This window comes from Mercenaria mercenaria, chromosome 4 (assembly GCF_021730395.1).
Source record: "Mercenaria mercenaria strain notata chromosome 4, MADL_Memer_1, whole genome shotgun sequence".
Taxonomy (NCBI): Eukaryota; Metazoa; Mollusca; class Bivalvia; order Venerida; family Veneridae; genus Mercenaria; species Mercenaria mercenaria.
In genome coordinates this window covers 24,949,951-24,965,413 of record NC_069364.1, presented here as the reverse complement: position 1 = coordinate 24,965,413, position 15,463 = coordinate 24,949,951, and the positions used below count along the sequence as shown (strand labels likewise).

Below are 15,463 nucleotides of genomic sequence, written 5' to 3'. Positions count from 1 at the left end.
CACTTGTGAATGAAACTTAATACATGTAGGTATATTGTCATAAAATATAAAAAAAAATCAAAAAACATTTTGCGCAGACACCTAACTGGGACCGCCTTTCCTGGATTATGGTCCTGTGTGGTCTTGCTCTATATGTCAACGAAGTTCGGATGAAGGCACGTATCACATATGTGATAGCTCTAGTAAAGTATTTCCAATAGTCAAGGAATGTGTCCAGTTGAGCTAAATGTTATGTTATACATAAAAGGGAATTTATAGCTATTTTTGCTCAAAACAATAGCTCTCAGAATTAAGAAACACATATTTCATAGATCTACTTAGCGTAATGGTATTTTAAAAAAAAATCAAGCACGTTATTCACCCATAAGTTACTTTTTAGGCTGAGTGGTCACACATACATCCATAACAATTTCTGTTCTGTATAGCTTCTGGCCGCATGAAATCTTTCGGCTTGTTTTACTTGGATTCAAATAGGAATATATATCGTTAGTCCGGTTACTGAACGCCGGTGTAGTCATAACACTCTCGGTACTGTTCGTGTGTTTCCGTGTTTCGGTACAAAGGGGTTATCTCCACCTGAACATTTGAGAATGCATTTTAAAACAAAATTAATTTATGGTGTTAAAACGCATCATAACCCATGAAAACATCAAAGCTCCTTGCAGTCACATATTTACGGAACCACTTAAGTTGAGCCATTGACGCTCCAAGAAGGCACGATGCAAGTAACCACTAGTTAATATGATGAAGTAGTTATTCCGAAAGCTAGACGGTATTTTCACCATTGACGCTCCAAGAATGCACGATGTACTGTACGGAACTATTAATCAATATGATAAAGTAGTATGTCAGATTACACTGAACATGTCCGAAAGCGAGACGAATATATGAAGCAAGCACGATCAAACGAAACTGAATACCAAATAGAGGCATGTACATGTAAGAATGTAAGACGGTTTTCCGAATAACAAAATGAAGCAGTCAACTTGTCAGACAAAAGGCATGCATACGCAACAAGGCAAGATGCAATTTTTGTCTTAATATTGTTCCATAGTAAGGGTATGATAAATTTCAAAATTATATTGTCTCTCGTTGAAAAGATATTTGCAATTAATCGTGTTGCGCTGGAACATTTATTTCGTGCATGTTTCTTTGGTGTTTATGCATGAGCCAACCTTGTATAAAACATCCATAAGAGCTATTATATCTGAAACTTAAATTTGTATAAACTAAAAGACTGATTCTTAAAATTTGTAAAGACTAAAAGATTTATTCCACTATGTATATTGACAAATAAAGGCATTGTGTAAATTACAAGGAATATCATTTAACCGGAAAAGTTTATCTAGATCCTGTCTCTTGTACCAGTGAAGTACAACACACTGCTCATTGACATTGTTTGGTTCCCCCGCGTGCCATAAATCTTGAGCTATCGTCTGCTGTGTCGTCTGCCATATAAATTTCTGTGGGTCACTCTGACTCTGTTTACCACCAACCCAGTATTCAGCTTTAAAATGAAACCATATTTAAATTTGCATAACTATGTAAAATACAGATACGTTATTTCAAATTCGGTTACTTTACGTTCGTAGATATTCACGGGTGCAACGGACTAACATTGAGCAACCGTTACAAAGGTTGTGCATCATTTTCCAGACACCTATGCGCGATATGGCCATGCAACGCGGAATCTGATTTACTAAAATGATTAATTAAAATAAATGTACGGAGTACTACTGGTACGAAATAATCGGACACTTATTTATTTAAATCATTTATTCAACTACTGTTTTATGTTTTGTATATAACTAAACTTTTATCAGAAAAGTGGCATTGCTAACCAACTAACACGTTTTCATTGTTCGTATAATATGATAGTGGTCTCTAAGTAAATGCATGCTTGTTATGTTGGTAAAATGTGTAACATAATTAAATCATTTTTACTTGTTCCAAAGGACTTCAAATAATTGTCGAAGAATTTCACTATCCCAAGTGTATTAGGCTCAGCAAGTTCCGCATGTTCCAAAAGACATCTGTCACGTGCCTGTTGCCATGTTGCCATTGTTGAGAAAATCTTGAAGCACAAGTCAAAATCTGGCTCGTAAGTGTAACCTGCATTTGTACATCTTTCTGTAAAAAAATACTTTATATTGTTATCTTACTTCCTCTCAATAGCTCGATCCCGTTGCTTATATTGTTTGACAAGGGAGACAATTTGGTGTGACACTTGAGGTCGGACTTATTTGGACCCTCGTTATATGTTCTAGGTTCCTAAAGGACCAGGAAAAATAGGAAAAAGTGGAATCTCCACATGTCGCTCAACATGACAAAAAATGCAAATTCTGCAAGCTCGGTTTGATTGAGCATGTACATGGACGGCAGTAGAAAACAATGGGTAAAACTAAACGAGAAGGGGTCTGAGGAGTCTACTACGAAAAATGACTTCGACCACACAGATACAGTCTCAAATCGAAAAAAAAAACAACATAAAACGGCAATATCCAGAAATAGTCCACTCTAAGGAATAAAGTGTGTTATATCCACCTCCACCCCAAACAACCGCGCCTAAGAGTGCCTTTAGCTTATAGATATGACTGCAAATGTCGCCGGCTGCCAGTTAGTGTTTTGTTCGGGGTTTTGACGTGACAGCAGGAGAGGAACACCTCATATTTGTTGCGATATGTATTGTCTCAATCCAATATATAAATCAACTGAAACATATACAATATAATAAATAAACAGCTACTGATATAAAAGTACAAGTACTGTATTGGACAATACATGAAACATATTGATGGTCAAGCAATAACGGGATCGTGATGAATGTCTTTTAGTTTTACACGGACAACAGAAATAATGTCAACAATTCATCGGACCATTGCTGAAAATACCAATACATCAATCGACAAATAAGTACATGTAGTTGTTGAAAAAAAAAATAGCGGTTCAAATTTATAATAATTACCTGCAGATATATGTCTACATAATGTTGAGTTTTTGTAGCACAAAAATATGTTTTGCAAAAATTGCGAGTGCGGATGTTTCTTTGTTGTGAATGGTCAGTTTAGGTCATGTGATTTAACTGTCCGAGTAGAGGGTGAACAGTACGTGTCCGTTTATGGTCAAGGAGAAACAAGGACTACTAAACCATAATAAAGCTACAGTTGTAATACTGCTACAATACATTTACGATCCAGAAGTGTTTACTAGATGGTATATAAGACGGACAACGGAAAAATAGACAATATGTATCAGCAATATAGTTTGTTTATTTATTACCAGCCTATGACACAAACATACCAGAAAGATTTAGTTCACAAATGAAACTGGATGGCAGGGTACAGTTGTCGTCATTTAGCAAAATACGATGGTTTTGGTCAGCAAAATACGTAGCCGCTGCACAATTCTCGTGAAAACCCTCGGGATATCTAAATATATCACAAACAATTAGCAGTCGATTTAAACAATTTGATTTTACAAATAGATAGAAAAGTTGCAATGTATAGTGTAAATTAATCTTTTAAGATTCGCAAAGAGATTGGCCAGCAGTACGCGAAAACACGCACGTGTTTATGCGTGTTGAAAGGCTTCAAAGAATTCTATGCGATTAACCATCTAGTCAGAAGATTGAAGATGCATAATTAAGTATAATTTTAAGCGTCATACGTGTACGAAATGCTTTTAAATGCAAAACAAAAAGAAAACGAAATCGACTTGATACAATATCAGTATATGAGCCGCGCCATGAGAGAACCAATATAGTGCGTTTGCGACCAGCATGGATCCAGACCAGCCTGCACATCCGCGCGGTCTGGTCAGGATCCATGCGGTTCGCTTTCAAAGCCTTCTGCAATTAGAGAAACCATTAACAAACAGTATGGATCCTGACCAGACTGCATGGATGCGTAGGCTGGTCTGGATCCACGCTGGTCGCAAATGCACTTTGTTGGTTTTCTCATGGCGCGACTTATATAATTCCACTTTTAGAATGATCTGTTTGTCTTTGTCTGCATACCCAGCATCATTCGGTTCCCCAGGGTGGAAGTACAATTTGGTGTCGACGACTGTCGAGTCCACCCACAACCATTTTCCCTCATGTCCAAGATCGGAGGCCCCGACCCAGTAGCGTGTGCTGGTACCTTCACATTATTTATACATCATAATAAGCAAGTACATCTTATTGATAATAACATGATAGACCTAAATCACGTGATCAAAGAAGCAGAAGTTCTATTATAAAGGTCTCTGCTGTTTATAGTAGGTAAATATTTACATTTTACACTGAGACCATCGTATTTTATCTCCAAAACAAAATAGGCCTAAACTCATCTGCTATTCATATTCTAAGACAAGGTTAATTATTGTTTTATGAATGATATTTCAAAAAGATTTACCCGTCATATTTAGTAACCAAGACTCAAAGAGACTTTCCTCAGGTTTGTTATGAAATATTAACAGATCGCCGCCATCTTGAATACAACGGTCACGTGCCTGTTGCCATGTCAACTGTAGGTTTTTGTATGGCTTTACACAATGATGATAATTCTTGAGATATTCGTAGCTCAGCATCTTACATTGTCTTTCTGGTGAAAATGTGTTGTATGCAACATGTAATTCAGAAGTTTTTTTTGCGAGATGAAGTATAAGATGGGTATAACATTGTATAAACTATAGAATCTAATTAGAATATGAATATTCTCTTTAATATATTTACTCTTCCTGCTTTGACTTTAAATACATGTATGCAAGTTTTGTCGTACGATATATATAATAAAATGTACATTAAAATAATACAACGTAAAGTGTTAACTGTCATTTAATGTCTTTAAAATGATAGCTCTATTTATATAGCAAAACAAGATTCATTAAAGTCAATGCACACTGGGAAGCGACAGTGACTTTCACTTTTAACAAATTTTGCAAGTCTCTACCTTTTGTAAACAAAGTAGGCAGCGTCACTGGCACGGTTTGGGGGTTCGAAGATGGCGCCACGGAACTTAATGTTATTGGGGTTCTTTTTGTCGTCTGCTCCGTTGACTTTGACGTGCTGGATGCTGCCTGCTTCGTGGGTGACATCAAAGATGATGCCGGTAGTGTCGTCATGGCAGACGTTCTTGACACAGAGGAACAGTCACTGTACCCAAGTCACAATAATCATATAGTGTCTATTTGATCAAGAATGTAATGTTTTCAAAGAAATGAGATATGGATATTGGCAATTATTTTCCTAGCTCCAAGGTTATAAAACTGAGCTTTTATACCAAAACTGGTCTCCAAACTCAGTATGTAGTCTGTCCTGAAGAAACTGAACTTTTGCATTCAAAGTGATAAATTCTGTAAAGCAGTGGCTTAAACTGATACCTGATTTTTGTTGTTTTTTTTCATAGGATTAACAGTCACACTGACACAATTAAGGTCAAATGGTCGCTTTAAACTGATATATAAATCTGTGTAAATAAAAGGTAGACAGATAGAGATTCTTTTCCAAGAATTAGATCACCTTATTTCTACCTAGAATGTACAACGCCTAACAGGGTGGTCATGAGTTCGAACCCAACTAGAGACACAACTGTGTACTTCAGCATTTGATGTCAGTATTGGTTTTTCCCAGAAAGCGGGCCCGAGAGTGTTTAAAAAAAAAGCTAACGATCTTGTCATAATACACATGAGTAATTTTCACAATTCTTTTCGATCATTTGACAACCACATTTTTGAGTTGCTATTTTATGTTGCGATTGTGAAATCATTCTATTATTTCGATTAACTAACTTACTTATTACAGAATTCGCCTTTGCAACAACCCGAGCAAGGAGTTATCCCCCTTTTGCCAACCAAAACGTCACTTATATCCCCGCACTGAAAAGTTGATCATCGTTGTTCATTTCAATACTACCGAAAACAAAATGTGTTAGACAAATTATAATATGTAAGTCTAATAACCAAGTATTTTTTTTCTTCTTCAAAATATCCTTTAACTGGCATCTGAGACATATGGGATAGACATATTACTTATGGACACAACTATTCGAACAAAATATGTACTAGCTCCAGTTTATATGTACTCATCAAATTATCACAAGCTATTTATTATATTATATACAAGCTATTACTTAAAGACATCTTTGGGTGTTTTTGAAAGGAAAGGGAAATTCAACAATTCGATACTTTAGAAAAAAAAATCCAAATAAGCAAAAAAAGGTATCAATATAAAGTTAAGTTAAGAACATTTCTAAAACTTACGAAAATGAAAGAAACTCGTATTCACGGCAACGTGAAATAAAACAGCTTAACAGTTTAATTTACTTTTGAAAATACATGTTACATTAAATTTACATTTACTTATAACTATACGTTTCAACCAGAGATAGGGAATATTTATTATATGTATAAAATCACCTACACCTATTAGCAATTTCACTATTCAAAGAAAGATCTAATGCAGAATGTTTTTTTTAATGGCATATTAAACTTCGATATCATCAGACTTTATAGATATTTCAGTCAGCAGCAACTTTTTATTGATAATTCAAATGAATTCGATTTCTCTTTCTTTAAACAAAGTTGACATACCGCTTTACATCCTGTTCTATACAGCTGATCCCCTCCAATACCCACAATTGGTTCTATTGCACAATGCTTAAACATAAATATGATTACACGAATCAACGTTAAATCTAATTCTAATATGCTTGTTTCTGTTAAACCACGCTAACGCTAAAACAACGTCACGTTAAAGTGCGATGACGTCAATATTTTTGTTGCGACCAAGAAAGAGCGATGCTATATTTTATCTACTGTTTTATATTAAGAGCATATTAGAATCGAAATAATGTATAGCAAAATCGTGTTTACTTAAATTAATACACTCAAATCGGTTATACGTCCCCAGAATAATTCACTCGGGCTACGCCCTCATGAAATTATTCACCTCTTTTCGTGCATTCATAAAGTTAAAACTGTTTACTACACATTATTTCCTAAATAAAATTCTGACGACAAAAAAAAATCCCTATAAATGAAAAATCGTGGAGGAAACAAATGGTAATGGAAACAAAATATGAACATTCGCATTTCCTGAAGGGCTGCATAGGGCAATGAATTAAATTCAAAATAGAAAAAAAAACAATATAGATTCTATATAAGATATGGAACATGTGTACAAACTGGAAAATATTGTCTAAAACTCACGACTGGAATACGGGCCTTGCATTAACAGACAGAGACAAAAGACACAGTCAAAAGAATAAAATGGATTTTATACATTTTTATAGTTTTTGACGTTTTGTTTCTCGTTTCAGTACCGTAGTTTACCGTAGATTAAATATAATCATTTCGGTGGATTGGACAAAACAGTAATATTTCCCCATATACCTCGTCCCTGCTGCAGACGATCACTGTTTCACAATCCTTGGGTGATACTGTTCCTTTCTGGCAGTTAAAACAAAGAGGACCACGTGCTTCCGGATATGGCCGAAGGGCTGAAATTAATATTTATTAATAAGCTCATAACGTGTATGTTCTTAATTGTTACTTTTTCTTCTTTCAATACATGTCAACTATCGTTTGCCAGAATATAACTTTATAGAATTTTGATACTAAATAAAGTTTTGTTAGGTAACATATAGTCAACCTTGAATGATATAAAAAGTTAAATAGGTGAAGAACGTTCTTACCTGTGACTAGTGGAACAAGAAAAGTAATATGACTGATTGGCAGATACGGCAAAAATCTATAGCCCCTAGCAAAAACTAAGCAAATATCTTTAGTCCGTAGAAAACACATATAGCCCCAAGCAAATGATTATAGCCTAAAGCAAATGCATATAAATCCAAGCAAATACTTAAAGTCGCAGGCAAACAACTATAGTCCCAAGCAAATGCTTACAACCCCAATTAAATATCAAAAGTCCTAAAAAATGCCTATATATAGCCCCAAGCGAAAACCTATTAGTCCCGAGCAAATGCCTTTAACACCAAGCAAATACCTATTAGTCCCGAGCAAATACCTATAGCCCAATGCATGTACCTATAGATCAAAGCAAATACCTATACTAGTATTACGAAACAATTAAATGCATATACCTATAGTCCCAAGCAATAACCTGTATCCCCAATAAAATGTTTATAGCCTCAAACAAATACCCTTAGTCCCAAGCAAATAACTATAGTCCCAAGCAGATGCCTAAAGTCCCCAGCAAACTGCCCTAAGCATTTACCTATAGTCCTAGGCAATAACCTATAGTCACAAGCAGCCCATAGGACTTATGAACACTATAAATACAGTTCTATACCCAGAAAGGTAAAGTTACTTGTTCAAATGGAGTGAAAATTTGAATATTCTTATTTGTATACAGCTAGATACATGTACATGTTAAAAAGAAAAATTAATAGAGACATGTAGAATGTTGATCAATTATTCATTGCAAGTGTTATAACATATTTCTTATGTTTTTGTTCTTTTTAATCACTGTTGTTTTGCACTTTAATACAATATGTAGAAACTTTGAAAAAAAATAATAAATATGCCAGTATTATTATAAAAGCTGTTAACAAAGCTATTTTTACAAAATACATTTCAAGTTTTTTAAGTCTGTGTAGTTCTTAACCCCTAAAATTGAAAGGGTAGCTTTAAAACTTACGATCCAAAGAAGCGAGAAGAAAATGTAGATTTTTTTTTTCAATAAGTGAAAGGATCAAATGTAATCCTTACGCTGTGTACCACATCCCTGGGAGTTGCAATAATCACCATGGCAACAATGTGAGCACGTAATTAAATCACCAGATTCGTCATCAGCAGTCGACAAGGTGTCATTGCTGATTATTCTTTTGCTTTTGCATCTCTGGAAAAGAGTTTTCTTTTGTTTTAAGATGATTTTAACTGATGTTGATCCTATACATACATAATAAATTATATATATCGCCGGTAAATATGTTTTTAGTATAATATACATTTTTACATACTTATAGCGCACCTCCTTCTATTTCATTTCACTATATGCGCTGGAGTGTATATTCCGTTGAAGACTATATATTATATGAGCCGCGCCATGAGAAAACCAACATACCAGCATTGATCCAGACCAGCCTACGCATCCACGCAGTCTGCTCAGGATCCATGCTGTTCGCTTTCAAAGCCTATTGCAATTAGAGAAACCATTAGCGAACAGCATGGATTCTGACCAGACAGCACGGATGCGCAGGCTGGTCTTGATCCATGCTTGTCGCAAAGCCACTATGTTGGTTTTCTCATGGCGCGGCTAATTAATGTTTTTCGTTGAGTAGCTCATTCTGTTATGTGCATTATCTAAAAGTGCCAGGTTGGTGTCATATAAAGAGGTGGGTATGAATCTGCTGCCCAGGGTGTGACTAACAAACACTAGCTTTGCTGCATTAACCTACCTTAGAAAAATAATGCAGTTTGAGAAATCTGTGATGTAGTTACACATACTTATAGCGCACCTCCTTCTATTTCATTTCACTATATGCGCCGGAGTGTATATTCCGTTGAAGACTATATATTATATGAGCCGCGCCATGAGAAAACCAACATAGTCCGTTTGCGACCAGCATGGATCCAGACCAGCCTGCGCATCCGCGCAGTCTGGTCAGGATCCATGCTGTTCGCTTTCAAAGCCTATTGCAACTAGAGAAACCGCTCGCGAACAGCATGGATCCTGACCAGACTGCACAGGCTGGTCTGGATCCATGCTGGTCGCAAACGCACTATGTTGGATTTCTCATGGTGCGGCTCATATTATATTTGCTGATAACAGAGGCTTACAGTTATTTCAAGACGAAATAAGGCGAAAAAGAGAGAAAAACTGTAGGTAAGTTAATCCAAAAATAATGTTTCATATGAGAAAAAAAAACATACTGCGCAAGTATTATGTTCTATCTATATGGAGTAATTTAATTACAAGTACAATTATTTTAACTATAGATATATATCCACTCACAGCGCTGTCCCAGCACCCTGTATCATAGAACACGTGCCCACCGTCTGATACAATTTGCTTAGTGTGGCAAACCTGCAACATTAAACACAGAAAATGTTGTTTTTTTTCACACAATCTCAGTCTAGGGTGCAAATATGCAGTAATCACAGATAACAGATACGTGCCTTTCATTATAGCTTTCAATCGCATTAAAAATATTTCTTTAATTCTGTTAATGTATATCCATGCAAACGATGGGCTCTTTTATTTCATATTTTCATCCACATTGAAAATGCTAACATTTTTGCGTTTAAGTTTAAGTTAGCCTTGCTTGCGACTTATTCTACATCATACCACATTTTACCTTACTGTACGCAGGCCATGCTATGAAAAAGAGATGCATTTGTAAGGGGTCTAATCAGATTCTATATTTATATTGGTAATTAAGCTGCACATTGTTAACTATAACGTTTAAAGCTATGAAAATAATATACAATTCTATTTGTTCGTAACATGGACCTCATGATCACCGCATTCCGTCACATGATCACAGTCTCGTGGGAACGGTATTCTCGTGCAACTAAAGCATTTTGGTCCGGCATCTGTAACAACATAAGACTGATATCCAAAAACATTTGATAAAAATTACTAATGAATAACTTGTTATGATATCTTGTCAAGTTCTCACATGTATTATAATAGCTAAACACGGTGGAAAGTTATAACACCGCTAAAAACTGGAAGTAGTTTTAAAGGTGGTCAATCATACTTAAGCAAAATTTAGTGACATTTTTTACTTTTTGTATATTCTGTTAGAGATTTATTTAAGAAACAAAAATACCCATTACTTAGAGTTAGATCCCTGTTAGAAATGTATACTTTATTGATTTTCATAAAAAATTGTAATTACTCCCCTTTAATATGAAAATATTTAAAATGCTTTGTATTTCTTTTTATTTCCATATAATTCCGAGTTTTACATTTGCATTGGATAGATATACCGAATATTTAACAATCTGAATCAAAAGGTGGGTTTTAAAATGCATGTAGCTTCTGAATTTCATTTTTTTCCATTCTATCTTGGTTGCGCAACGATAGGCAAAGGGAGGTAATAATAATTTTTCAAACTTGCATTTCTAATGAATTCAATCTACATATGTAATTGTTAATGCAATTATTTTATGAATATAATACAATATATCGGTTAGTTTTACATTTTCTTAGGTAAAGTATGTTTATCACATTTATACTTATGATAAAATAACTCGATCTTGGTTGGGCAACTGCAGTAGGAAAACCAATTATTAAAAATATCTCCAGTGATAACCTAACTTGTATTAAGCGCTAACTGAACATAAATGAGTGTAAATGATCGGATGTTAAAGTTTAAAACAAATCCGTTACTTAGCCAAAATCTGATTATCCACCTTTAACAAACCGCCGCAGTGTAACTGTATGACATTTAATCATGAATGTAGCTCTATGTATACATATACACAATTAATTCAAATATATAGTTAAATATATTTGATAAGGATTTTCTACGATTGAAGTTAATATCTAGGTCTAAATATAAAATATTTGGATGAAAAATTGGCATTGGAAATCTTTAGATATTGTTTCTAATTTATGTTCATAAGTTAAAATACTTACCTTTTGCTTAATTAACTAATTGTTGTAAAATCCTTATTGAAAAAAAATGTTTTTAAACCTTTATTTCATTGAGCATTATCTTTAATCTCTGATAGAAAGGAGTATTTTTTTTTTTAAAAAGTAACTACGAACCTGTATATGTTGAAAAGTGTAGCATGAACACAAAGGTAAACCAAACATTGTCTTTCATGATGACGTAATCACATGTAGGTGAAGCTGGGTATATCTGACCTAGTTCCATGTACAGTATGTTTAAAGCAAAACAAAAACCGTGAACAAACTAGAAATAGTACGTTTGTGGAAGAGAAAGTAATGCTTTGGATAGAACTGTTACCATATAAAAAGTATCTAAATATACGAAAGTGAGAATAATGACCATAATTCTTCTTAAACATAACGACATAGAGGGTTAGTAAACATAACATCAAGGGTTAAATAATGGTTGATCAGATTCCATCAAATAGCTCTTAAAAGGAATAAGGATTTTCTCGACTCGGGAGGCTTCCAAATATTCCACATACTATTAAGTACAATGAGAGCCAAATAATCTATTGTTGTAAAGCTACCTGAGAAGGGACATCTTTCAAATCGAACATTATGCAATTTACTTTGTGTTTAAATGACATTACTGTTGCCACTAAAAATACAGTCATCTACCTTTGTAGTGTGAAAAGAACGACCTAAAAAGGCTTACCTTTTAGTCGGCTTACAAGGTTACTACTATCTATGACAAAAGTAAAAGTAATGTTATGGAATCTATAAATATAATCTGTGGCATTTTATCTTATCTGTATAGGAACAGTATTTTGAAATATTTTTCTACTCCTACCAATCTGCCAGTCCGACCATTGTAAACAGGAAGATGTAAGAACACGCTGATTTGATCTTTCAGCTAGATATGGATATCCCCACTTATTGTACTTTGCATGGTCATATATTGCCGACAATGCAAGACCAAAGAAACTTTCTTTACCGTCATTGTTAGAAATCAAAACTAAAACAATAGCTTTAGCCCTTACCCTGCTACATTTCTATAATGAAGTTGTCCATCTTTCAATTTGGACAGTCCCATTAACTGTTAAAAGGGGTGGTTAAAAGGCACTGACTGAATGCCGAACAGTGCAGATCATGATCAGACTGCACGGATGTGCAGGCTGATCATGATCTACACTGGCCGCAAAGGCAGACTTTGAAGTGCGGAATGTAGGTGAGGTTCTATGAAGGATCAGGAAACACAATATACAAAAAACTGAAAAAGGTTAAACAATCTTTTAAATCCCAAATAGAAAAGTGTAACGTTCTTTCAAAGCACTGTCCTCTAAATTGTGATACGTTATGGTGGTATCCCAGTTGTTCAAGGTTGTGCGTTAGTTTATTGTGACCAACCTTGTCAACCGCTATACCAACGTCAAAAACAACATCTGATATTTCTTAACTTTTTTACTCTGCAAAAATTCAAAAATATCCATTGACGTTCATTTTTTTATGAACCGCGATTTCACGTCGGTCAGACGGTTTTCGTAAATCGTTCTGTTCATTCTACATGTTTGGTCAAAGTCTATCGTTTAGGTTTTACATGAGACAAGATTAAAGCAAACTTTTTATTCAAAACTCGATGTCATATTTGTCGCTCTGACATCAACTAACGTAAATATCGACTTTCACGTTAAAATGATCTCAACAAATTATACACCATTTTAAAGACAATTTCAAAAGAAAATATAATGAGAAACAAGCAAATCGATTCTTGTCAATGGTCCTGTTTGAAGATTTGCAGAGAAAAAAATTACAGAAATATCAAAAAGGTAAAATACGCAGTGTATGAGGAATATGCTGAATTTTACATTAAACAAGATGTCGAAACGGAACCCAACAACTTAAGATTAGGCGCATTCCACCATAATTACATACGGCCACTGCATTTAAGCGTTTTTCAAATCAATATGAAACAAAATTCTGCTGCTTGTGTTTGGAAGCAATGCAAATGAAAGAGGTTTACCTGTAGCTATTGCACTATATGTCGGAAAGACGACTGCACTTTTCCAATTAGGCAACAATATTCGTTTCTAGATACAGCTTAAGATTCTAGCGAACACTGATGATATCTCGTGTTGTAGCTTTTGAAGTAGTTTTATTGGTATATCAGCATGACCACAAGTTCCGTTAGGTGATAGCCCAAGGAGTAATTTTTCAAAATCTTCGTCAGATATTAACATCCAAGGTGTTAATATTGGGCAAGCAAGTTTTTATACAACTGATTTAAACTGCAAAGTATCGATTCTGAGTACTTATTTAGTACTTGTACTTTGCCGACAGGGTCAGTATGAGACCCTTATCTTTCCGATACCCTTGTCTTTTCGATGTGCTACACCAGAATTTAGTTTTATTTTGCTTATTATACTAGTACGATTTTTATTACTACCGGACTAGAAACCGCCGTCGAAAAGATTCTAAATATTTACGAACAAAGAAGCTTTATTTGCTTCAAGGGTCTTTGGTGGCTTAGTATACTGAGCACTTTTTGTCACGCTCATGTGTCTAACCGATTTTGGTTTGGATGTACTGAGAGCTAAAGCGTTGAAGTTTTTCTTTAAACACATTCCAGGCAGAAGTTTGGTGGCATAGGCACTGTTTGTAAATTTAATTACAAACTCTAATAGGTCACTCTTGAAGTTGACCCGATTTGATGCATCTTACCTCTAGCCTGCAATATTTCTAAAATGGACTGGTCCATCATTCAATTTGGGCAATACCATTAATTATTCGAAGGGGTATTTGCTGAAAAATTACTGACTGAATAGCGAACAGTGCAGACCATGATCAACCTGCACATCCGTGCAGGCTGATCTTCGTCAGCAGTGCGGATCGCAAAGACAGAATCACTTGTCGCCAGCAGCTAGGTTACAAGTTAAAAAGCCGCATGGACTAGAAGGATCTGCCTGTTTTAATTTCTTAGAAGACTTTATTATGATCAGATGTGCCTCGTCTTGTAAGGGGTTTGGTGATGCAGACTATATGGGGGACTTAGTCAGAAAGAAAACTAGGATATATTCTCATTTCTGGTAGGAGTATTGACAATTTGTTGCAAGTTGAATAAGTTTATTATATCAAGAAAGTCCCCATACAGTTCTTAGAGCTTACATAAGGACTTTATGGATTCAGATGACCAATCTTTATTTGGAAGATTGAAATCAACTAATAACCAAATAACTGTTCTTAGGTATTCTAGATAGGTACTGACTTAATAAGTCTATAAGGTATTCTTCATCAGTAAGCCCCATGTGGTTCTGGGACAATCTGTGTATGAAAAGAATTGGAACCACTGCCTTACCCTTGCATGATCGTAAGAGGCGACTAATAGGGTCTTAACACTTGGTTTTGCAGTAACTCTGTGATTCCAGCAGGTATGCAAATTTTGATTCCATACCTCATGTTTTTATTTCGATGTAAATGAGATGTGGAACCAAAACTTGTAGTCCTGTTTGGCGCCATATAACCTATACTGTGTTGGTGGGCCATAAAACCCAAACAAATAAATAAACTTCATCAGAAAATTGTAATAACATTTAAAGCCTTTAACATTTAATAAGAGTAAAGTACCTCATGTCATAATTGTTATGTTATTGTGATTATTCTAATGTGTACACAAGAGAAAAGCTGATAAAATGTGGCGCTTTTGCAGCAAATTTTAAATACATGTATATATGAATACATGTATATTTTCTTGAGAAAATGAAATGCATTTAAGTACTACAAACATCTTGCTTTAATGAATACAGAAATATCTAAACTTGGAAATAAATACAGTTTAAACCAAACATGGTAATAAACTTTTATCACCTATTTTTTCCAATACAATGAATAACATGGTTGAAA

The 15,463-nt window shown here is 34.8% G+C and overlaps 1 protein-coding gene across 1 annotated transcript; it reads right to left on the bottom strand.

The window, feature by feature from the left end:
* Positions 1 to 1,252: 1,252 nt before the first annotated feature.
* LOC123553297 (uncharacterized) lies at positions 1,253 to 12,315 on the bottom strand. Its single transcript, XM_053542393.1, has 14 exons — positions 12,282 to 12,315; positions 11,720 to 11,818; positions 10,454 to 10,536; positions 9,956 to 10,027; positions 8,710 to 8,839; positions 7,372 to 7,478; positions 6,571 to 6,636; positions 5,774 to 5,856; positions 4,932 to 5,134; positions 4,395 to 4,583; positions 4,016 to 4,139; positions 3,301 to 3,428; positions 1,945 to 2,130; positions 1,253 to 1,507 (listed from the first exon to the last, which is right to left on the bottom strand). The coding sequence occupies exons 2-14, from the start codon at positions 11,775 to 11,777 to the stop codon at positions 1,278 to 1,280; spliced, it is 1,659 nt and encodes a 552-aa protein (XP_053398368.1). The 5' UTR covers positions 11,778 to 11,818; positions 12,282 to 12,315; the 3' UTR covers positions 1,253 to 1,277.
* Between the last annotated feature and the right edge of the window lie 3,148 nt (positions 12,316 to 15,463).

Bases quoted from the DNA above. Each gene is read 5' to 3' on its own strand.
- LOC123553297 (XM_053542393.1), bottom strand. From the start codon at position 11,777: ATGAAAGACAATGTTTGGTTTACCTTTGTGTTCATGCTACACTTTTCA. The intron at 10,028-10,453 runs GTCCATGTTACG...TTAATGTTGCAG, and splicing joins CGGAATGCGGTGATCATGAG to GTTTGCCACACTAAGCAAAT. The intron at 4,584-4,931 runs GTAGAGACTTGC...CATTTTCACCAG, and splicing joins GCCTACTTTGTTTACAAAAG to AAAGACAATGTAAGATGCTG.